This window comes from Pyrgilauda ruficollis, unplaced genomic scaffold (assembly GCF_017590135.1).
Source record: "Pyrgilauda ruficollis isolate IOZ18807 unplaced genomic scaffold, ASM1759013v1 scaffold35, whole genome shotgun sequence".
In the NCBI taxonomy this organism is placed as follows: domain Eukaryota; kingdom Metazoa; phylum Chordata; class Aves; order Passeriformes; family Passeridae; genus Pyrgilauda; species Pyrgilauda ruficollis.
Genome location: NW_024524934.1, coordinates 1136323 through 1159255, shown reverse-complemented (window position 1 = coordinate 1159255; position 22933 = coordinate 1136323). Strand labels below are relative to the sequence as shown.

Here is a 22933-nt window from a genome sequence, read left to right as displayed (position 1 = left end):
ATCTGCTCAGTGGTCTGATGCCACAGATGATGAATTCAAGGGAAAGGTGGAGTGCTTGGCCAGGGGAGCGATGCAGCAGTCTCACACTCCTCAGAGCCAGCTGTTTCCAGCTTTGCAGTTCCTCAGTCCCACAGCAGAATCCACTGTGAACATCATAAGAAAAGTACAAGTGTGCTTCAAGTGCACATCAGCTGCATGAAGAGGCACCTACACAAGTTGTCAGAAGTCAGAAGTTCATATTTAAACAGTCCTTAGTTGCAACACTTCATCAGTCTTCGAAACTGAGACGTTGATGTTCACCTGTCCTCAATTCTCACTTTCAGCAACAAAACACCCCTTGGCTCCTTTTTTCTGACCAAAGAAATCTTGAATTCATGGACTCAATTATAGAATGTTTAGACAGGAAGAGGCCTTAGGTCTCATCTGGTTCCAGCTCCCCTGCCATGGTCAGGGAAAGTTTTCACTAGACCAGGGTGGTAAAAGCCCAATCCAACCTGGCCTTGAAGACTTCCAGGAATGGAGCATGCAAAACCTCTCTGGGCAACCTCTTCCAGTGTCTCACCACCCTCACAGTAAAGACTTTCTTCCTAATAGCTAATCTAAACCTCCCCTCATTCATTTTTAAGCCATTCCCCCTTGTTCTACCACTATGCATCCTTGTAAAATGTCCAGCTCTATTGCAGGCCCCCTTTAGGTACTGCAAGGTGCTAGATGGTGTCCCCAGAGCCTTCTTTCCTCCAGGCTGATCAATCCTGAGTATCTGAGCCTGTCTTCATAGGAGAGGTGCTCTCAGAGGAGCCCTCTGATCATCTTGGTGGTCCTCCTCTGGATTTGTTCTAACAGGTCCATGTCTTGTGTTGAGGGCTCCAGAGATGGATGCAGCACTGCAGGTGGGGTCTCAGCAGAGCAGAGGGGCAGAATTCTCTCCCTCACTCTACTGGCCACAGTGCTTTGGATGCAGCCCAGAACATGTTGGTTGGCTTTCCATACTGATTGGCTCTCTGGACTGTGATTGCACATTGCTGGAGCTTCTTGTCCACCAGTTCTTTCCTGCACAGACTAAACCATGGGAACTGGGACTCCTTATCATAGTGCAACCTACAGCAGCCTACATCTCATCTTAGATGTCAATATCTGCTTGTGAAGCTGGGTGCAAAAATCAATGAGATTGGTCTGAAAAAGCTGACACACAAGTCCTGATCTGCTATGGGACGGGTCCCCAAGTACATTCAGGAGGCAGGACTGAAGTATGGATTAACACAACTCATGTGGGTCTGTGCAATGAGTACTCTCAGGAGCAGAAAACCACACACACAGAACATATTGGCACTGGCACACAGGGTCCCGAGAAAGTGGAGTTTAGCAGGGTTTAGAAAGAGTTTCAACATTCACACATATGGGACCCTAAGAAAAACTGTTTATTTTGCCCATGAGCTAATCCGTGAACCACCTGGGTTAGTAAAGCTCAAACTGACTACAAGAGCTACAGATCAGTTTTCCCATTTGACTCAACGCTTAAATAATGACCCAAAAAGGTCAACCTGGGCAGTGCTGCAGCACAAGGATAAAACACGCCTGCAAGAGATGCCTTCCTCAGAGATGATATTGGAACTAGTCCAGTTGTGCTGCACATTTTGGAAATTTCAAAATGTAGAGTAGGTTTTATCCTTGTGAGACAGAAAATTTTGCTGGAGTTCATTCTATTCAGTTTTGTAGCACTTTTAGTTATTACAAAGAATCATCTCACCTTCTGTACCATGATATCACATTCTCCCGTTCTCCAGCACGAGTAGGTGGAGATGTCTGAAGAGACGGCAATGGAGATTCCCTTTCCTATGCAGGCTGTACCAAAGACAGCTAGAACAGGTATCTACCAACATTTTTTACCCAAGTGGTTCAGAGTTCTCTGGTCTCTCCTAACTTATTTTCAAACCTATGTCTGCCTGTATTTATGTCAAGTTCTAAAAATAAGTGGCACCGTTCACATTTTGAATTTGAGTTATCTGCTGAATATCTAAAAAGATAAGCTGGAACGGGAAGCCCCTCTGTGAGCAGAAGTACAATCTAGTTAAAATGAGTGAAATTTATCAGAAAAAATGAGTAATGAGCAGTGAGAAAAACTGCCTCATTTCGCTAATTTTACTTTATAAATTATCTGATTTGACATTCTGTGCTAAAAATCTGCTTATGAACCAAGAAAAGCAAGGCATGTGCTCCACTTGGTCAAAACAGAATCTGTGGCTGCAAAAATCTTTTCTGCATTAGTACTGCAGCATGAAATCCTGTGCCACCAAAATGAAGGCTCTCATGGTTGTTTCTAGATCGCTGTGTATTAAGAAATAACTGGGTACACCAGGCTTCAGGTCTGAGTCTACACTGAGCCCCCTGGTTATCTGCAGTCACATCAGAACTGCAGTAATTTCACCACGCAGGTGTCATCAAAGCACGGAAGCATGCAGCAAAGCTTTCCTTTCCCCTACCTGCACCCCATTTCAGGAATAAAGGAAAAGATAAAATGAATGAAAAGATTATTCTTAATCCTTAACTGCTATTTAATGCATTTTTCATGAGCTATATTGAGACCATCAGCCCATTTTATTTGTGCACTTTTGCCTGGGACCGGTAATGAACTTTTAATATTAAAAGTTTTTTTCACAAGAAAGAGGTGAAAGCCTGCCAGAGTAGGCTATAAAACTAAGCATGTGTTAATAGCATCTGTTACAAATAAGGCTGGATTCCACTTTCCATTGTCTTACTCCTTTTTCCTCAAGTTGTTTAAATTTTCCAATTCAAAAGGAATTTGGCTGAAGATTTCCCTTACTTGGTCTTGAGCTCAAGGAGGGCTGCTTGCAGAAGAGTTGTACAAAACCTACTACGAGCCTTTAAATAGTGGGGTTGTGAGAGGAAAGGAATACAGTTCTCTTCTGGGATGTTCAGACTAGAAGCAATTAGGTACAACAAAGAAGCCCACCCAGTCCCCCCATTTGCTCCCCAAAAAGTCCTGCAGCAGATCTGTCGATGCAGCTGCTCCAAAAGCTGTTCTGTGCAGTGATAAATGCCACAAACTGTGGCATTTAAGTTACTCACCAAGGCACATTGTTTTAAAAGACTTCAAGGTTGCACTGGTGATTCTCCAAAGGAAAGCCCCCTTGGGTTGTAACGTAATACTGAAAGGAGTATATAATTTACATGATAAACACCTTGTTCTGAAATAAATATACCATTTTGGACCCACTCTCTTAATACCTTTGTTAAAGACAAGCTTTTAGATCTCTCAAAATAGCACAAGAGAAATGGAACTGAATTGCACATATCTTTCTTTAACCCTTGGCAGCACTATATAAAACCAGAACTTAAAAAAGGTGAAGACAGAAATGGCTATCGTGTTCCCTTATGAAACTGTTCCCTGTTACTCCCAGTTTTGCCTTTCATTTCATGCCAAAAGAACTCTAGTAAGTGATGCTAAGTCAGAAAACAGCCTGTCGACCACATGAAGCCAAAATACTCTTAACACGTAACACAGCTTGTGCAAAATTATTTTTGCCTATAATTAACCATCTAGCTCCCTTTTTTATGGCTCTCTTTAAGAATGTTGAAAGAAGCAATGTGTCCTGTGTTTGCACTGCAGAAGCATTTCTAGCTGTGGCCAAACTCATGTGTGCACAATTTGTACTAATGTTTGATACAGAAAGACAGGAGAACTGCTCATGAGGCCATGGCAGGTAAATTAGATCACCTCTTTATCACTACATGGACAGGCTGGAACATATCTAAGGATGTTTTTATCTTTGAACGGTAAACACACCAAATTATCTCCTAAAAATCTTATAAAGGAATTTCCAAGTTACAATTATTTTTATTTTCAGAGGAGCGTAGCCACCCAGAACTCCTCCAGTTACACAGCTAGACCAGAAATGCCAAAGGACCGAAGTCCTAGTTGAAGTCTTTCACCATGTTAAACAAATTCCCAAATATTTCAACCTATCTGGAAGGCTGAGTAATTCAAATCATATTTGCATCTTACTAGTTAAATAATGCATGTGCTGTGACTTGCTTTGACAGTAGTCAGAGTCTATTACTAACTCCTGACTAATGCTAAAATTTTAAGTGCTGTACAGGAAGTACAGTTCCTAAGAACCAGAAGCAGATTGCAGATGCTAAATATCCTCAGGGGTCTCTCCCTCTATCCCTGGATAAGATGCACCTCATCAATCAGATCCAGAGAGCCAAAGCTTTACAAGGTTAAAGATCCAGATGTGAATTCTGAATCTCAGGCTTCAGCACAGGCACTGCATTAATTTTTCAGTTTCAATGTGTTCTGATGAGATTAAAGATATTTTCTTCTATTTTTTATAGATATTATGCAATGATAAGAGCAAAATAGCAGTTATGTTTATAGTGTGTAAAACATGTAAATCCCCTCCTTTTTAGGGAGTCCAGAAATCTGTTTGGATACAAAGATGAGTATTTGCATCCATTGATAAAATCAATATTTAATATCCTCAGGAAAACCAAGCTAAGAGTATTTTAGCTGGACATATCCAAAGCTGTGGTCTGGAGTTGACTTGAATGTGGTCTGGCAGTAGGTTTGGAAGTATAAATCCCCTGTGCAGGACTGTCTCTGATGATCATGGTAACCATGAGAAAAGGTTCTTGAAGTTTCCTTCTTCATGGGGCCAAAACTGTATCAAGGAAACCGCAATCTTCTACCTTCTCTTAGATTAGAAACAGAAAATGCCTATCAGGACCTTCAACATTAAAAAGGAGTTGGATTTCAACACATTCAATGTTAAAAAGGAGTTGAGTTTGAGAATACTTTTAAGATAAATTTCTTAGGGCATTGCTTAGTTAAGTATTAGACTTTTCAGGTGAGGGATTTTTTACTTCTCAGGCTCAGCAGTGAAAGAGCTCCAGGAAATTCTTCTATCATGATTTTTTAGAATATTGCTATTATCTCTCCCTTTATATCAACAATCAATTCTTATTTTTCCCCCTGAACATACATAGGCCTATTCTATCTGTATCTCACTACTTACCAAGAGAGCAGGGAAACGTGCTTTAGAGATTTTTTTTTGGTTCTGGAGGTGAAAGGCTGCCTGGGTAGAAAACAAAACAAAACAAAAATCTCACCTTCACCAGAAAGTACTCTCTCTTCAGGGAGATGCAATAGCTTTGGCAAAGGTTAAGAGACTGGACCTGTTTTACAAGGCCAACACGTTATGGAGCAGCCAAAAGCCCCCTGCAAAGCACAACTGCTTCTTATTTCCTTCTCTGTTGCCATACAGTGAAATTAAACTGCTCCAAGTCCTGGGAAGATGCAAGGGGTTTAGCACGCAGAATTCAACCTGTCTGATCCTCAGTTATCTCATGCCTATTCTTATCCTCAAAATTCAGCACAGGCATGAAAAGTAGCAGGACTGTCATTCTTTCTATAATTATAAACCAGGTGGCTTTTAAAAAGCTATAGGAAGATGTTAAACTTGGACAATGACACACTATGAGCACATTTCATAAATGATTTCTAAAGCATGTCAATTAAAAAAAACATTTTGTGAGTGAGAAGGAACAGGATTTCTTCATTCTTTTACACTACTTATTTGAGCTATTCCATTAAGTTAACCCCCAGATATGTAATGACTTCTCCCTATATTTACATATTATTTTCCCATCACTTTACAGGGGGATTAAAACTTTTTTTCCTGTGTTGCTCCCTAATTACATCAATGCAGCATTTGTGTTTTATTTCTTCTTTGCCTACCTCTTGAACTACTCAGGACTACTCAAAATAAATGTCAAAATACAGTAATAGAAGAATGCCTCAACATCTCCAGAGGCTGAATATCTCAACACAGCATATTATGGTTGAATTTTCCTGTAAGTCTCTACTTTAAGTCAGATATATTTTACAGCCTTATTACTTTCTACATTTCACTTAGGCAAAAATAAAGCACTCTAGGCTTTTACTTCAATGACAATTTTTTTCCAGTTTGTATCAATTTTAGCTCTTTCTAGAGGTTCAAAGTTCATGTAATAATTCACTTTATTTTTCCTTGTACTGTTTTCAGCATTTACCTTGCTTTAAATGTCAGAGCCTTTCACTTCTGTTACTTTGATTTCCTTGCTGCGTCTCTTCTCTGCAAGCTGTAACTGACGGTGTATTCTGGTGTGGTCTCCCTGTCTTTTCCCACTTTCAACAACCCCTTTTAAACTTAATTGTACCTTCTAACAGTTTTTTATTGCAAAACCCACACTGACCACTTCTTGTTTTTTGTAATGTTCTTTTCAGAGGAACTGCAGCCTGCTGTACATTGGCTATGAAGCCTCAGCAGTCCCAACATCCCTTCTATGCAAAGGGATTCCAATACCCCCTGTTGCAGCATGATGCTCACTGACTTCCATAATCCACAAAGTGGATTTATTCAAAAGCAGTGCTCTGACTTGACTGTGAACATTTATTCATATCAGATGGGATTCAAGGAATGTTTTGATCGATTCCACATTATTCTCGTTGCCTCCAACGAGATGTTCTGAAGTGTAAGTTACTTCAGAGAAGCACCTACACGAAAGTCTGGCTTCAGGTTTTAAAGACAAGCAACAAGCTGCTGCAGTAAAAGATGAGTAAGAGAATGATCTTACATACAGAGATGTCTGAATGTATATTAAGACAGTACAGACAACAGAACAGGTTTTCAATACTTAGAACATGTCTGATACAAATACAGAAATTGTAGACTGGCAAAATTCAAAGAAATAATACTTCTTGGAAAGTGAGGAATTCAAAAAGAGATTTTGACCATATTTCTTAATATTTTATTATTCTGAAGTGAAATCTTTTACAGATCTGGATGACTGTTTCAGTTAATATCAGCAGTTGAGACTATGACCACCGCAGAATGGACAACACTTAACAAAACAACACTGCTCCAGGTGCTGAATGATAATAACATATACTTGAAGTCTCACACTTCCATTCAACATGATGCTACTACTTACACAAAACTTTTTAACAAGTAACTATGTGTGCATCAAACTTTCTCCAAAATTGCATTTTATAGGAATTGTACGCTGCATTTTTAAAGTACATAATTGAACTGGCAGAATAAATGAGCTGACATTAAGAAATTGTTTGAAAACTATGCATCATTCCTGAAACGATATACCCAAAATGACCGTAATTACAGAAAGAATATATTATTACTGCATTACTTAATTCCAAGCCATGATATCAGTTATAAAATTAAACCCATTTGTTACCCCCCAAAACAATGGCAGCAAAACTGTTCTCTCCTGAATCCCTATTTCCCCCCCATAAAAATCCAATAACTAGTGAAGAAAAGAGAAAAAGAGGACTGACTAACAAGAGGAAGACAGTGGTAGTAAGCCTGTAAGAGCAAGGAAAGACAAGAAGAGTAAGAAGGAAGAAGCAAAACAAATGATATGTTGTGCTCCTCCTTACTATGTGAGAAGCTGTTAACTATTCTACTCCTTAACAACAAAGAATATTTTACCAGGACATTTTTTCTACTGATCTTATAAACTTGGAATGCTTTTCTGGTAATTTCCAATGAAAGTAGATTTCAGATGTGAAGATTACCATCAATACTTGAATAGAAGGGAGAAACATGAAAGGCAGCAACATGTTTAATTAAAAATAGGTAAGAGAATAAAAGCCCCCAAGAAATAAGACTTACAAATACCAAAACTGTAGATAAGAACAGAAAAAAAAAAAAGTTACCATTTTTAAATGCAAAAGAAGCAGTGTACTTAATATGGTATCTGGACATTTATTAGACAGCTCTAGGGGCAATGCTTATTACATACTTTTCTATAGTTTATTGAATTTGTGTCTTCCCATCACTTCAGTATCCTCTACACCTAGAAATTAAGATTGATACACTGAACAACATGAGTAATACTCATATTTAAGCTGACATTTGCTAAAAATACATTTCAATGTATTTTTAACAAGTGAAACTGAGACTGCAGAACAGTGATGAATATTTCTTCATGAACAAGTGTATGTAAACAAAATTGACTTAATTACCTCCACAGAGTGAAATACAGAAGACAGAAAACCATTTTATCAAAGTATGTAGGAACACAAGTCTGACTCAGCAGGACACCACATAACATTACTGAGAAAGTTGTATCTCAATTTATTTTCCAGTGGGATTATTTTTAGTTTTTTTAGGGTGTTCAAAGGAATTGAAGTAGTCCAGAAAAAATGTACAATGTTTAAGCACATTTGTCTGCATTGTGTTGTTGTCTATGTTTTCATCATGGCTGACGAAGAAGCTTGGAAACAGGTCAGCTGCAAGTGCATGCTGCTTTTGAATTTGTTTAGCAGCTCTTCTAGTAACCTGCAAAGGGAAAACAGTTACAATTATAGAAGATTCTGAAAAGGGAACAATAACTGCAAGTTTTGATTATTCTGTCTCTGACTTCAGGTACGCTGTCTGCTTTTCTTGCGTAGCTGCATCGCAAATTTGGGTTCTCAGGCTTGTTTTTGGAAGGTATTTTTTGGATTTCTCTTAAGTATTAGGACTGAAAGATCAGACTGTTCTAGGAGAAACATTAATTCACCACAATCATGTTGTTTTGTCCCTAACAGATAAACTGTGTATGAGTTCATTTAGGGGCATAACAATAGTTAATTTACATCTACCCAGCTGTCAACAAAGTACCTGGTGTAGTGGATAGTATTTATTATAATCCACAAACTACAGGTGTAGGAGCAATGCTGTTGATGTTGATTGTAGAAAATATTGATTGTAACACTGAAGATGCATTAAGTTGTTTTAAGGTCTTGGCTGGGTGTTTTATTTTCTCCCTAATCTAGGGAATAATGTGATCTCTGAACTTTCTGCCCTATTTCAAAAGCAAGCCATATTGGGCAGACTTGTATCACCTGAACCTTTTGGCATGCTGCATTATTGAACAGCAAGTAACAACAACAAAATATACTGTGTGTTACAAACAACAACAACAACAACAAAAACTAGGCCCAAGAATAGCAACTTAAACCAAAAAATCAATATCTGCTTCCTCAGTGGGTCCTCTGGAAAATGATCACGTCCACATCAATAATTTAGCATCATAGTAGTGATTGTGAATGAACGCACCCAAACAGCTCCCAGTCAGAGGACAAATGTGTTATTTTACACAAATACATGTAGATTACAGTAAGCTGTCTGGAAAAATGACAACTGACATGTAGTGACCTGGGAAACAGAACAAGTTCTGCACTGTCCGGGGCTCAAAACAATGGGACAGATGTAATAATGACGCAGTTCTTGATTGTCATTTGTCTCACGAAGCTCAGATGCTTGTGACTAAGTGAAAAAAAAAAAAGTCTACATTTCTACAGGTGTTTTGGAAAATTTGAGTTAAAAGATCTCTCCTTACTCCAAACTGATTTTAACTTTAATAAAGCATAAGAGCTAAGTAAGATGAGGAGGTATCTTGAGACTTCTTGTGGCTAGCGAAGAGCAGGTTTGACTACATAGACAGAGGACATCTGGAAGAAGGCACAGACCATGAGCTGCACTATCTCTTTATGTGTCTCCAAAATATTCTAAATTCTGACTGCTAAGTGCAAACTGATTTGAAGCAGGAAAGTACAAGGAAACCAATCTCTAGTTCAAACCATTTATACTAACACTACTCTACTCATTACAAATCTGTCCTAGTTTTACTCTTTATTATGCTGTGGTTGTAAAATAGACTACCGTATACCAGGCTGGACACAGCAAAGCAATCTGTTTGTCAAAGGTTGTTGTGGTGGAAAAGGAAGAACCCAAAATTCCTCCTCCTGATGTTAACTAAAGCCACAGACCCTTCTTATTTGTTTTTGAAAGGAAACATGCCAGTTTTATGAGTTCCCCATACATCAGCTTGCAACAGCCAGAACTTTGTTCTCAACCGTTTTTTTAATTGCTACTAAATTCAGTGAAACAATACAATGGAACTCACAGAAAACTTATGATTTACAAGGAAGGCTAAAGTAGACAGATACTACAAGACAAATACAAAGCTACACTGTACTGATAAGACTAGGACAGGCAAGCAGGATATGTCACAAAGCCATTGGCTCCTCTGGGTAATTTAATAGGCCATGAACAGGGCAAGGACTGAGCTTTTTCTTGGTTCTGTCCAAAAAGGCTTCTGCTCTGTAATTCAGAAGGGTCAGATAGGATGAAAGTTAACCCTTTTATAACAAAGTTTTCTTACAAGAGTAAAAAGCAATGGCTCCGAAGACCATAAAGGAAACAAGAAGGATGCATTGTACTCACTTTCTGTCAGTTCCACTTGAGAGCTGAGGCAAGGCTTCCAAAGCTTGCTTAAAGCTTGATCTGCAAGGGAAACAAAAATACTCATATTCTGCTATACAAGACTCAGCATTTAAAGTTTCTCTCTCTAAATCCTATGGAGAGATGCTATATTTTATCCATTCTTTTTTTCAATAAATTGACAAAATATTTACCTGAGACCTGATATCCATGTGCAAATTGAACATAAAATAGTCATGGGGTCAAGCATGTATCTTGATATTCCTAAAGTGATGTACATCACATATCAACAGGAAATGTTAAATCAGCAGCTCACTGAAGACTGTCACATCCTGGACTGCTCAAAAATTAACAGGTAGTGGTCAGCCTGCCTTCTGCCTAAAACCAAGTGACCATCAGTGTATGAAGCACAGATAACACTGATTTTGTCTCTCTGCTTAGTAGACAAACCACTGCATTCTGCCTTACACAAGGGTGCCTACAAAGAGTATTCCAGTGGTTTGCATTGAGGTAATATAGAGTCATAGAATAATTTCGGTAGGAAGGGACTTTAGATCCAGCCCTGATCTCAAAGTAGGGCCCATTTCAAAGTTAGAGGAGGTTTCTTTGGGCCATTATCCAGTCAAGTGTTGATAACTCCAAAGATGGGGTTCCTACCCCGCTCTGGGCAACAGAAGTGGAACAGAAATGAGGGAACAATGCAGAACCTGCACAGATAGGTGGAATCTTGTCAGCAAAAGATTAATATGGTGACTTATGGCAACTACTACTAGTTACAAGTTCAGCAATAAAAAAACCTCTATGAAGCTTTGGCTTTCAGGGTTCACTGTACTTTGCCCTATTACAGACAATATAATTTCGATTTTATCCAACCTGAGCCAGTGCTAAGTAGTTTTCTTTTAGAGGCCTTTGTCACTATCAGAATAGGGAAGTGAGTACTCTGAATTGGAATGCAGTGACACTATCTCTGGACACTATGAAGTGGACACCAGTGGACAGTACGTGTGACTCTATGAAGACACATTAAGACTGCGATGTCTCCCATAAAACTGTTGATTAGGTAAGATGATCAAATTGCCACCTGCAGGGACATGTAATGCCAATCTTAAAAGAAGTGAAGGTAATTAAAATAATGAATGAATCTGCCCATATCCAATTCCCACCATAAGCACCTAGAAATTTCAATCAATCAGCTTTCCTCAAAAGTGCTGAGAGCTGCTGTAGCCAGTTTTTACAAGCCTTGGCTGCATCAACCATTGATGGTGCTCATGCTTTTCCTTCTCCCTTTATATGAACGTGTGTGAGTGCTCCCCACACTATTTATCTTTGGTCTTGTCTCAGTGAGAAATGATAAATTGCTGAAAGCCTTTTGAAGGCATTGACTCCAGGAGACAGTGTGAAGCTGAATTCCCTTTCCCTGATTAGGTGTATGGAGAAGGAGCAGGGCATTATATAAGCCTATGGAGAGCCCTAATTCTCCATATAGTTGTAAGGGGGCCCTGCCAGTATCTGGATCTGTAGACCCTCTGATAAATCTGGCAGGTTATTTATGTTTTATGAGAGTGCTGTGAAAAACTGGATAAAACTCATCAAGATCTGCTTGTGTCTGGCTTTAGCATAATTATCCTCACCAGCTGTACTTCTGTTAAGAAGTTTTACCACTTGTTTTTGGTGGCAAATATTAGTTTGTGTCTAAAAGTCCACATAAAAAACAACAAAAAAGTAACCATTTTCTCTCAACTGATAAAATCTTGCTAGGCATCTGGTTTTTCTATATTTACACAGTGGATTGCATATTCTATTTGAAGCAAAATTCCTTCATTCTAAATTTACTGTATGTGTTTTTGCATGTTTACCAAGGATTCCATTACACTGCAAAAAGTGACATTACAGCACATCTTACTTGCTTTCAGGTGTTAGGTATATGGCCACGGTATCCCTCAACGCACAGATTTCAAGTTTTGCCTAAAGACAGAAATACAAATATTGAAACAATGACACAATGTCCTTTCACCAACTGTATACAAGTATCCCAGAGCTTCACCTTTTTGAGAGGCAATTACTATTGCAACTGCCCTTGTAAGCAGCCTTGGCTTCTAACAGTTTATTTCCTGTATTCTTTGTTGCCATGCTACTCTGTCAGGAGACTGCTCAAAGGAACAATGTCATACTTTTGATTCAAGTCAAACTGTTTACATGGTCACTGTGTAGTAGTCAAAAAACACTGGTTTGTCTCTCAGTAACAGTAACAAATCTTCACTTCTGTTTCACCTTTTCTGTACTGTGATAGAAAGATAGATGCAACTTTTTTTTTTTCTTTTTTAAAAAATTAAATACAGTGAGCTTAATTTCTCACAGCGCTGCTTAGCCAGGGAGAAAGGAAACACAAAAGTACAAAAATTTGTCAATACACATTTTGCGCTTGGTTCTTCTGGTGAATTTATTTTTTTCCATCAGATGAGGAAGCAGAATGATCATACTTTGTTTCTTTTGTATCACCTGGCAGGCAGAAGAGCTTGGGGATTTTATCTCTGCACTGTACTGTGTGCCCAGGTATTGATTTTCACTTAGGCAAACTGTGGAGGAGACTGAACTCACAGATTAAACCAACTTCATAGATCATCCATTAGACTTCGAAAAGCAAGCATTACCATCATAACTTTTATATGAAATAGAAACATTCTGCAAGAGACTATGAAATAATTTCATTTAAAAATACAAAGTAAACTTAATAAAAATTAACATTCTGTTCCTTTAAGCATAAATATGAAATTTAATCCAGTTAGACATTACAGTAACTGATCTACATTTACACAGATCTACATTACACCTTTACATTAATCTTCCGAAACAAAACTTTTAACAATGCAACACAGACAACTAATTCGACATCTAATGAAAGCCTTTGGCTTTTAGGTATCTCCCTCATCCCTGCTCTAGGTAGAAAGACCGGTAAAATTTATGCTTTTTTAGAGCCAGAACTTTCTGGCACAAAATATAACATAGCCACCCCAAATTTTACACTCATCAGAAATGCTTTTCTAAACATACATTATTTTACCTCTTTTTGTATAGTGCTCCAACCTCAGGAGTTGTGGACTTTTTAAAGTCCTACGCCTAAGATTCTGAGTCTTTTCTACATTTTAGGAGAGACCACTATCCCATTCTCAAGTACCACAGCCCAAGTAAACCTGGTGGAAGGGTGAAAGGTGAAGGGTGAAGGAAGCCGTGCAAAACTGTAGGTCATGGGATGTGGGAATACAGAGTGAGGCTTGAATGATAATTTCTTGTTCAGTCTAACAAGACTTGGATGACTCTCATGCTGCTGCTGTCTGTCAGAAAGGATTTTCCATGTTCAGAGGAATAGAAAATGACCATGAATGACAAACTTACAGTAAGGAGAGAAAAGCCTTTCAATTGTGGGCTTAGGCAGCAAGTCCCTACAGTGGACTGTTTAACCAGACAAAAGGCACATAGGTGTAGCTTTGTTGTTATTCATGGATTTGGTTTAAATATGGAGTCAATCACTTGGCTATGATCTTCCTATACTAATTCTTTGTCCAATGCCATTACTAGCAGCAATTGGAAAACAAGGCTTACCACTGGATATTATTTTGCCATCATAATGCAAGAATTCTGTCATGTACAATGAAAATAGGGAGTTTGCTCTTTTTCTGTTACAGCCATAGCAATCTTACTCAAAGGGATTTTTTATAAAGAGGTGTTTTTCTTTGAGTCCTTTAAAGCTTACCCAATAGCAACACCATTCCATCTGTAAATAAAGACAGCAAAACTATTCTACCCATGTTACAACAACATGGTATTGTAGAGAGAGTAAACCAAACAGGTGACTAGTCCTGCAAAGTCTTACTAGATCCTACTGCATCCTGTTTTAGGGATTTTTAAATCTCAAAATATCACGACATTGTTTTTTTTTCTTTTGAAGTGATTTTTTATGTCAGGCCAAAGAGAATATTTGACAACATTTCAAAGAGATATCATTATGATGCTTTTTATTTCATGGAATACAGGTAGCCTTTTTATGCTGTCTAACACAAAGATAACCCTAAAATATAATAAACCCAAGAACCAGTATCCCAAAGGGTATTCATCCATAAATCTGAAATAGGTTGTAAGCTAATCCTTTTTATCTCCTTGCTTTCACTGCTACAATAAATCGAATACCCAGATTATACCTCTGTCTGTTATTCTCAGTTTTCTAGATTCAGATGTTTGACAGTACAAAGTATTCAGGTACCTGTAAAGCTCCATTCTTGCTGAAGGATGAAACACACTGCATCAGTCGACTCAGTTCTTCAGAGACTGCTTCTACAACCCTTGACATTACCCGAGGAACTAAGTCTTTGGAAATGGTAAACACCTAAGTTTAATGAAAGAAGAACCATGAGCACAACACCTGCATTAACATTAATAAAAACCATAAACATCTTTGACTGAAATTCTCCTTTATTTTTATCAACATGCCAAAAATTCAAAAGAAACTAGAATATGAAGGATGTCTTTTGATGCTTGTCCCGCACTTCAACCAATCCCCTCTGCTAACGGCAAATTTGGCTATGTGATTTGTGATAACCTTCTTGCTATACCAAAAAGCAGCTAAACTTCAAAATACGTGCTTTTGGCTGATGGATGCAGGTAGTCAGGTGGCTGTAGACAGACTGCTGTCTTGTAGGTAGCACCTTTAATTCAGAGTTGGGTGTCTGACTGACAGTTACACATTCAGCCACTTTTTACCCATATATTTTGCTATTTCTTCTAGACTCCTTTATATTTGACCACTGTTAAATGGCTAATATCATTATACTCTGTGGCAGAGATAAACATTTGACAGCCTGTGCGAGTATGAGGGTGTCAATGGATTTTCATTTAGACTCTGCCACTGCTGCCATTTATCAGTTCCCTGGCAAAAAATTTTAAATCCTACTGGTTTTCCCATGAATCAAAATCATCTTTTTAACCACTTATTTGTGTAACTTTTAAAAGTTGCATATTTAGAATAGTAACTGCAACACAAATTTATTAAATCTATGCTTGAAGCAAAATATGAAGAGACCAATCTTCCTTAAAGGGAGTTTTACAGAAGTGAGAAATTGTTGTGGATTTAAAAAAAAAGAAAGTATGATTTTTCTATAATGAATTCGGGAAAATGCAGACCAAGAGGCTGGAATACAGGAGGAAGTGAGATTATAGGTTAGACACACCAAACTTGTGTCAAAGTTTAAAGGTGATGATAAAAGCTGCATTAAACTGCACAGGGCTGGAAGAGAAGATGACACATGAAGCTGGAGTGATGTATGTAAGCTTAAGTATGTGACTAAAGTGGTACAAGAAGGAAGATGAGATGTATGAAGTTTTGAAACATTTCCCCAGTTTCTGCTTTGAAAAACTCTAAAGAATTAAGCAGTGGATTGTTTTGCTGAAATATCTTTGCTTTTATGCAAAGTTTAGATCCCATGTATGACAAGGAAATTACTAACTGAGCGAAGATTTTAACACATACCTGTAAAAATCAACAAGGAAAAAAAAAAAAAACAAAGAAAGAAAGATTCCTACAGAGTTTTCAGTGATTTAAATAAAGAATTGTGTAGCAGACATCCCATAAGGCTGACCATTCCAAAAAACAGGTCTGCACCACAGGCCAAGTTCACTGACCCCATAAATCAGCTACCAGCTGTTACCAGTGCTGGAAAGGGGTAATCTTACTCAGCACCAAACACTGGTGACCAATTCAACACAAGCACACCAGGAACATGCCCAAAGATCTTCTCCTGAGAAGAGACTATTTCTGCCTGCAACGAGCACTCTTGAAGTTACTTTACAGAATCCCAGAAAAATAATTGTCAGCAAGGGTGAATCATCACAAATTTGCAATAAGAAGCCCTTATTTTGATTTCAGCAAAATTTGAATGCAAAGGTAGAGAAACAATTTTCTTTCCATTTCAGTCTATCCTTGCTGTTCATCTGAGAGTTAATTTTTGCTGTTTCAAAATACAGAAACTTGTTGCCTTGCTAACTAAACTTACACCTGACCCAGCTTAACAGAATTTCACCAGTGGAAATGGGAGTTTCATCTTGACACACGTTCTGATATTTCTGCGTATTTCACATCTAGACATTTATGAGGCAGTGCTATTTAGGCCAGAATCAGTATCGGTCTCAATGAAGAGAGCGCAGCAACGCACCTTTCTGCTGCAGCATTTTAACAAGTATGCATGTTTAAAAGCCTAGTTCAATAAATCACAAATTACTTTATATCTTTTTAAAACAAAACCTCTTATTTCCATTTTAATCAATTTCCACTACACTGAAATGCAATATTAAAAATTGGTATAATGTTGGTGTATGTTTTTAGTGCTTCTAATTGCCTCATTTGGAAGCATTTGGTAAAATCACAATGCTTCTGTGAAAATGCTTCTGCTATAATATAACACTGAAATAGTATCAAAAATACTGCAAGTTAAATTTTAAGTTCCTGAAAATATTTTAATTTGTATGAATCCTTGTAATTCAAGAAGGAATAAGATAAGTAAAAGCCTCAAGTGAATATCATTATATTTTAATTACAGGGAAACGGTAAAGCAGCCATACTTGTGTTTTGGAAGGTAAGAGTGATATTACTACCAATGCTTCTACCAGGAGCAACAGTAATCTGTTAACACTCTAGATGATTAGAAGGAGTGATTATGTAAAACACAGGCTCTAACTTTAAGAACCATAGAAAATTCCTGCATACAAACCCAAAAGACTAAATAACTGCAGCCCCTCCGAGCTCCTTATGTATAAGCAGTGTTCTAACATGCACTCGCTAGCCTAGGTAGCCATTACCTACTGAGGTATTTCAAGAAGTATTTGTGCTTAGAAAGACTATAAAACTTTCTGTGTTTAGCTTTCCTATTTCCATTAGATGTAGAAGACTGACATATATTGGCTTTTCACTCTGAGTGGCATGTGTTGAACATTTCCTTCAAAGTGAAACAGAAGTTAATTTACAGATGTTTTGGAAAATAAAGATAATCAGAGAAAGAGAGCATCATAACTAGCTACATATCTATATATTATCTGCATGGAAAGGGAGAATTTAACTTTAGCATTTGGCTTTCCTCTTTATCAGATAATGGAGACAAAAAGGTGTAATGGAGTGATAGAGAGGATAAACAGGAACTACTCATCTCCGTCTGCCCATGAAAAAGTTATGCGTTGCGTAACAGGTTGGCTAAACCTAATCTAAAACACATCAATAACGAAGATACTTCAATAAAAAAAATCCAGGATTTACCAGCAAAAATACACTGAAATCATATGAATATAAGCATGAAATGATCTGAAGTTTCTCCTCACCTCTGCATGCACAGCAATGATATTCACTAATGCTTCTTTCAAGTAGTTTCTGACACCTGAAACAAGAGAAACAAAATAATTACTTTCATTCTGTTGTCTCAACAACACCATAATATTCTGCTGTTCTTTTATTTTCATTTACTGTACTTTTTATTTTCATTTTTTACTACTACTTTTGCAATCATAGGCAGAAAGAGAAAGTTCTATAGCCACACCACCAGACTATTTCCTTTTTCAAATCAAAGGGAGAAAGGCACATTTCCTTACAGCAGAAGGTTAAAACAAGCCAGTAGGTTCCTGTTTTAGTGTTCTTCTCTAGCAAGACAATTTCATCAACTTTGCAATTTAATAAAAAAAACTAGCATTATTAAAAATACATTCTGGATGCTTTGCTAGAATACACACACCATGGCACAGAACATGCACCACAGTTTGATAAGTTCTAAAGAACAAAGTCAAGGGGTTTTGTTTGTATAACAGTCTTCAAGATCGTACTACTTTATCAGCTTCTCTATCTGTGAATTATTACAGATAGGAATAACAAGGTCTCTTGTTTATCTGAAAGCGGTTCAGAATATATTACTCATGGCAGTTTATAGGAGATGTCATGCCTTAGTAGAAATTTCCTTTTGGGGAAGGTGGAGAAGTCAAATAAGCATTTTCTTGCCAACCTTATGAAACACTTGTCAATTTGCACTAAGAAGTGAATTCTAAACAGAACATCCAGCAGCATGTGCTTTAGTTAGGCTCTTAGTACTCTCTGCTGCTGTAATTCTCTAACTTTCCCAGCCTGTAGTCCAGTCATCTAAGATTTAAAATAGGCAAAAATCTAAAATTGCCTCACTTGTTTTTATGGCCACTTCACTCTGTAGGCAAAGGAAAATCAGAAAGCATTCAACTCATTAAAGCATGTATAAATGCTGTAAGTACAAAGTAATGAGAGAGGGTTAGTGATCCACATGACCTCAACTTCTGATTTAGATTAGTCTATCCCAAATGAGAGAAAGTGCAATGACCCCATCCCTCCCTTCAATAAATTCAATCAACAGTAAAATACAAGAATCATGGACAAAGACTGGAGAGACCATACAGCTCAGAGATCACAGTGTGATTAAGGCTAATGCTATAAAAATTACAAAGTGAACCTTTAATCAGTTCATCTTACTTGCTCCACCTTTCCTCAGATAACACCAATGCAGAAATTTAGTCCTGATACAAAAAACAGCTTTAAAAAGGGTTACCCAAGATCATCAAAATGAGCTGTTCTGTGAGAAGAGCAGTATCTCACTACTGCCACCTCAGTCATGCTCGTATCTTTAACCATTGATGAGAGAACTTGCCTCAAGATCTAAAAAGGTGACGCTTTTTCTTTGTTAGACAATTACGGATAAAAATTTTATCAAAGCAGGACACAAGGATGACAGGACTGTCTTGCATGAGGAACAAGCATCTACAATGTGCAGTGGGATGCAGCCTGGACGTCAGAAAAATACAAGCCTTTCTCCACACATTCCAAAACATCTCTAGTGCTCTAGTGCCTTTTCTCTTTACACCTTTATTATTCCCCTTGAAAATTTCAGTAGTTTTTTTCTGCTTACATTAACCCAAAGACAAGTCAAACAGTATCATATACCAGCTTGCAAACTTAAAATTTCTTTCTACTTAGCAAGGTAATGAGGGAGGAATAAAGCAACACCAGAAATTTTATGAAACTCACTCTTTTTCTCCTGCCCTGTAACCTTGCAAAACAAAGCAAGAATGTTACACACCAATACTTGAACCACACCAAAAGATCACAGGTATATGTGGAAATGCAACACCCCCTTCCTTTTTCCTCTTGTACTGTTTTCCTGCTTTTACTTCACTCTGCCCCTGTTTAAATCCTCTGCATACTTCATATCACAGAGGTCAAAATTTCTATCACACCCCAGAAACAAATACAACTTGACCAGACACTGAACAATAGTATGCATACCACATCAAGAGGTATAGGGTGAATTTGGGAGCTGGTTTGCAGTTAACCTCAGGGTGCAGTGTTGCTTTTGGTCTACAAACCCATATGGTATTCAGCTTTTGGCTGTCTCCCAGCCTCATCTTGTGACAGTAGGATCTTTCATGGGGAAACTGTGATTTGTGATTTGCACAAATGCTGAACAAGATTAAGACTTTGACAGTCTCCCTACTCTAGGGATACCTGAGCACTGCCACAGCACGTTCCTTAGTCAATCAAAATTTCAGTTGTGACCTAAGCAGCATTTCTTTGGCCCAAATGAGTGTTCCCTAATGAAGTATCTCACTCAAACCCTGCACTGCTGGGGAGCAGCAAGGAAAGTACAGAGAGGGGGCTGCCATGTCAAACAGAGAGGGCACGTGGGTCTCCTGCAGAGGTGGCCAGCAGGCTGAACTGGGAAGAAGTGTTATCAACGAGGTGAGTGAAAAGCTGGACTGGATAGAGACTGAAGTGGGTTGTATAAGAGGGTGATGTGGTTTCAAGGAAGAATCCTCATTTCCCACCTATCCCACCTAAACCCCCGAGGTAGCGAGCCTCTTCTCACACATTTGTGCAACTTGGCTCAGGGTAGGAGCTGCTAATTCTGTCTGCTGCGGCAAGCACCCAAATTAAACAACTCTTGACTGTGCTAGTAAAAGTTGCCTATCACTGTATCTGCAGAAACTTTCCATAACATATTTCATGAAGAGTGAGTTACCAAGTTGCCATCACTGCTACAACTACCTAAGTACTGTTATTTCATGCTTTTAGAAATTACTAGTATCAGCAACATTAGCGCCAGGTGTTGAACACCACTGTCCGATGGTTCTCAGCTAAGGTAAAATGGTAATTTATGTCAGAGCTCAGAATCAATTCAGTAAATGGAATGGAGATAGAAGCTATGGTAAAAATGAAGTGAGAGTAGTTTAGTATTACGTATTGTTAGTGTATCCTAGCTGCATGATAAAATTGTTAACTTAAACCTCAGTGAAAAGGCATAAGCAGACATATTCCATCCTTGTGCCATGCACAAGGACAAATGGGTGAGTTAAGAACTTAAAGGAGATAACTGCTACTGGGACTCCAAAAAAATAATTAGGTGTTCCTGACCTTTCGTAGCAGGCTCAGTCCTGCAATGACTGCAGGATCAGGGAGCTCAGTACCAGCACAAATCTTTCCTCAGTTTCTTCAACAGGTGTTACAATTTAAGAGCAAATAATTCAGCACAAACTGTGCAAAGCTATGCAGTTTAAAGACAGTCTATGTACATGAAACTGCAGTTGCCTTAATTGCAGCGTTTAATAACCTGGAAGACCTTGTCGTGGTAAGCTAAACAAGCCAAAGACAGAAAGAACACGCAATTGCACTCTAAAAATGCCAGTTAGTGGAACCAAACAGGGAAAGAAGGAAGAACTTTGCAAGGTGAAGAATAACACAGTCACAAGAAAGAAAGGAAGGTATACATGAATGGCCATCAGTGAACTTAGGCTGGAAATTAAAGGTCACTGTGTAAAGGTTTGCTCTAACTAAGCTATGAAAGATGTGGTTTTATGACAATCATTGCTGTTGGGGGATCAGTTTCCTACCACAAATAGAACATCAGTAAAAAGGGCATTTCCCCCCATCCCTCTCTTTTGTCTTATTTGTGAAGGATTTAATTTTTAGATGTGGAGACAAAACCAAACAGATCAGAATGTCAGGACCTGCAGGCATAGTTAATAACTGTACTACATTTTGAAAAGTTACAATTAAAAAATATCCCATTTCTGATTTATATCACTGTACTGTTTGTGGCAGGCTTTGCTGAAGCAAAGTATTACTTTTCTGGAGTATGATTCACTGGAAATACAAGCAGTGGCATCCAACTGTGAATTTGTTGTGAAATTCATTTCAAAATGAAAAAATTCTGTCTAGAATAGAATTTTTGTGCAGCTTTCTCTACAACTGTTCAGCAGCCCACGCAATTACAGTTTTTGGGACACCATGCTGCCAGTCCTATTATACAGCACAGAAAGCTAATGCACGATGTAACTGTAGATTGCAACTATTAGGCTAATCAAGTGAAACATAACATTCTTAAGTCTAAAATACCTCTTATTTAGCATATTGAAGGACAAATACAATGCCTTTCCACTGCTTCTGACAGAAATGTGTTATAGAAAGTCTCAACAAGCCCTTGCAGTTTCTCTGAAGAAAATGTTATTATTCTGTTACAACATAAATGCATTCCACTCCCACTCTATTCTTAATACCAAAGACTGACTTGCTGGAATTCTAGCTGCCACTAACAAAGCCCCAGCATTGCTCTAAAGAAAAATGAATGGGAAGACTTAAGAAATAAAAATGAAGGACAATTTCAGCCATCAACTATCACAATGGCTGACAGAAACTTTAAAATAGCATCTTCCAATTTTGGACTCTCCACTGTACTTTTTATCAGAGAAACATATAACAAAATTATCCATTAATCTCCAGTTTATACCACCTATTAATTTTGTTCTTTTTTTTTTTTTTTTGTTTACAACTTAAATGTGTCAGTCTACATTTCAAAGCAATTTTAGCAACACTGTAAGGCTGTAGCATGGATGACTGTGTGAATGATGGGAAAAGCAGAAGGGAAAAAGGTTTGTGGTTCCGAGGAGTAACAGAAACCAAACTTTTAGCTTGCTAATGCAGGAGTCATTCAGGAGATCTTCAGATGTTGTAGTGCTACCAGTTGTCCCACTTGTAGTTAGTTCTCAGAGATATGTTTCCCCCAAGTACTTATATGACATTGTTATACTACGAAACCCCCAAAGTGACTGAATAAGCATGAAAGAGCTGGGACTCCAATACCACATGTGTAATTCTAGAACACAGAGAGGTTACAAAAACTTGCGTGCAAGAAAAGAGCAAAGGTTGCACACACAGTAAGACTGAACTCATCAAGCTGCTTTTTCTGTGACAGAAGTTAACTTGGGGCTTCAAATGTTCCCAGTCCTTCTACAGTAAATGGATAGCCTGAAGGATGATATGAGCTTTAAACATTTTTTAAGCCTTCTGCAGACTCGAGCTCAAAGAATGAGCTCAAGTTCATTGAGGACAACTGAAGCACACAGGAAATTTTAACCCAGGCAGATGGGGTTTGACACACTTTTAACTTTTGTGAGATTGGAACCTCATTTGAGATGGACACCTGGGAATCCAACCTTGCTGCTGCCTCTCACCAAACCAGCCTTTTAGCTTGCCTCTTGTGCAAAAAGGAGGAGGAGAGGATAAATGCACATAACTGTTTAGAAAAAGCAGGTGATGTCAG

The 22933-nt window shown here is 38.1% G+C and overlaps 1 protein-coding gene across 1 annotated transcript in view; it reads right to left on the bottom strand.

Moving 5' to 3' along the window:
- Positions 1 to 6787: 6787 nt before the first annotated feature.
- Positions 6788 to 22933, bottom strand: part of EXOC2 (exocyst complex component 2) — a 111301-nt gene continuing 95155 nt past the window's right edge. Inside the window, exons 23-27 of the mRNA XM_041475421.1 lie at positions 17649 to 17704; positions 14548 to 14670; positions 12193 to 12254; positions 10293 to 10352; positions 6788 to 8360 (exon numbers count right to left, since the gene is read on the bottom strand). Of these exons, the coding sequence (XP_041331355.1) occupies positions 8267 to 8360; positions 10293 to 10352; positions 12193 to 12254; positions 14548 to 14670; positions 17649 to 17704 (395 nt within the window). The 3' untranslated portion in view covers positions 6788 to 8266. The remainder of the gene's footprint in view (positions 8361 to 10292; positions 10353 to 12192; positions 12255 to 14547; positions 14671 to 17648; positions 17705 to 22933) is intronic.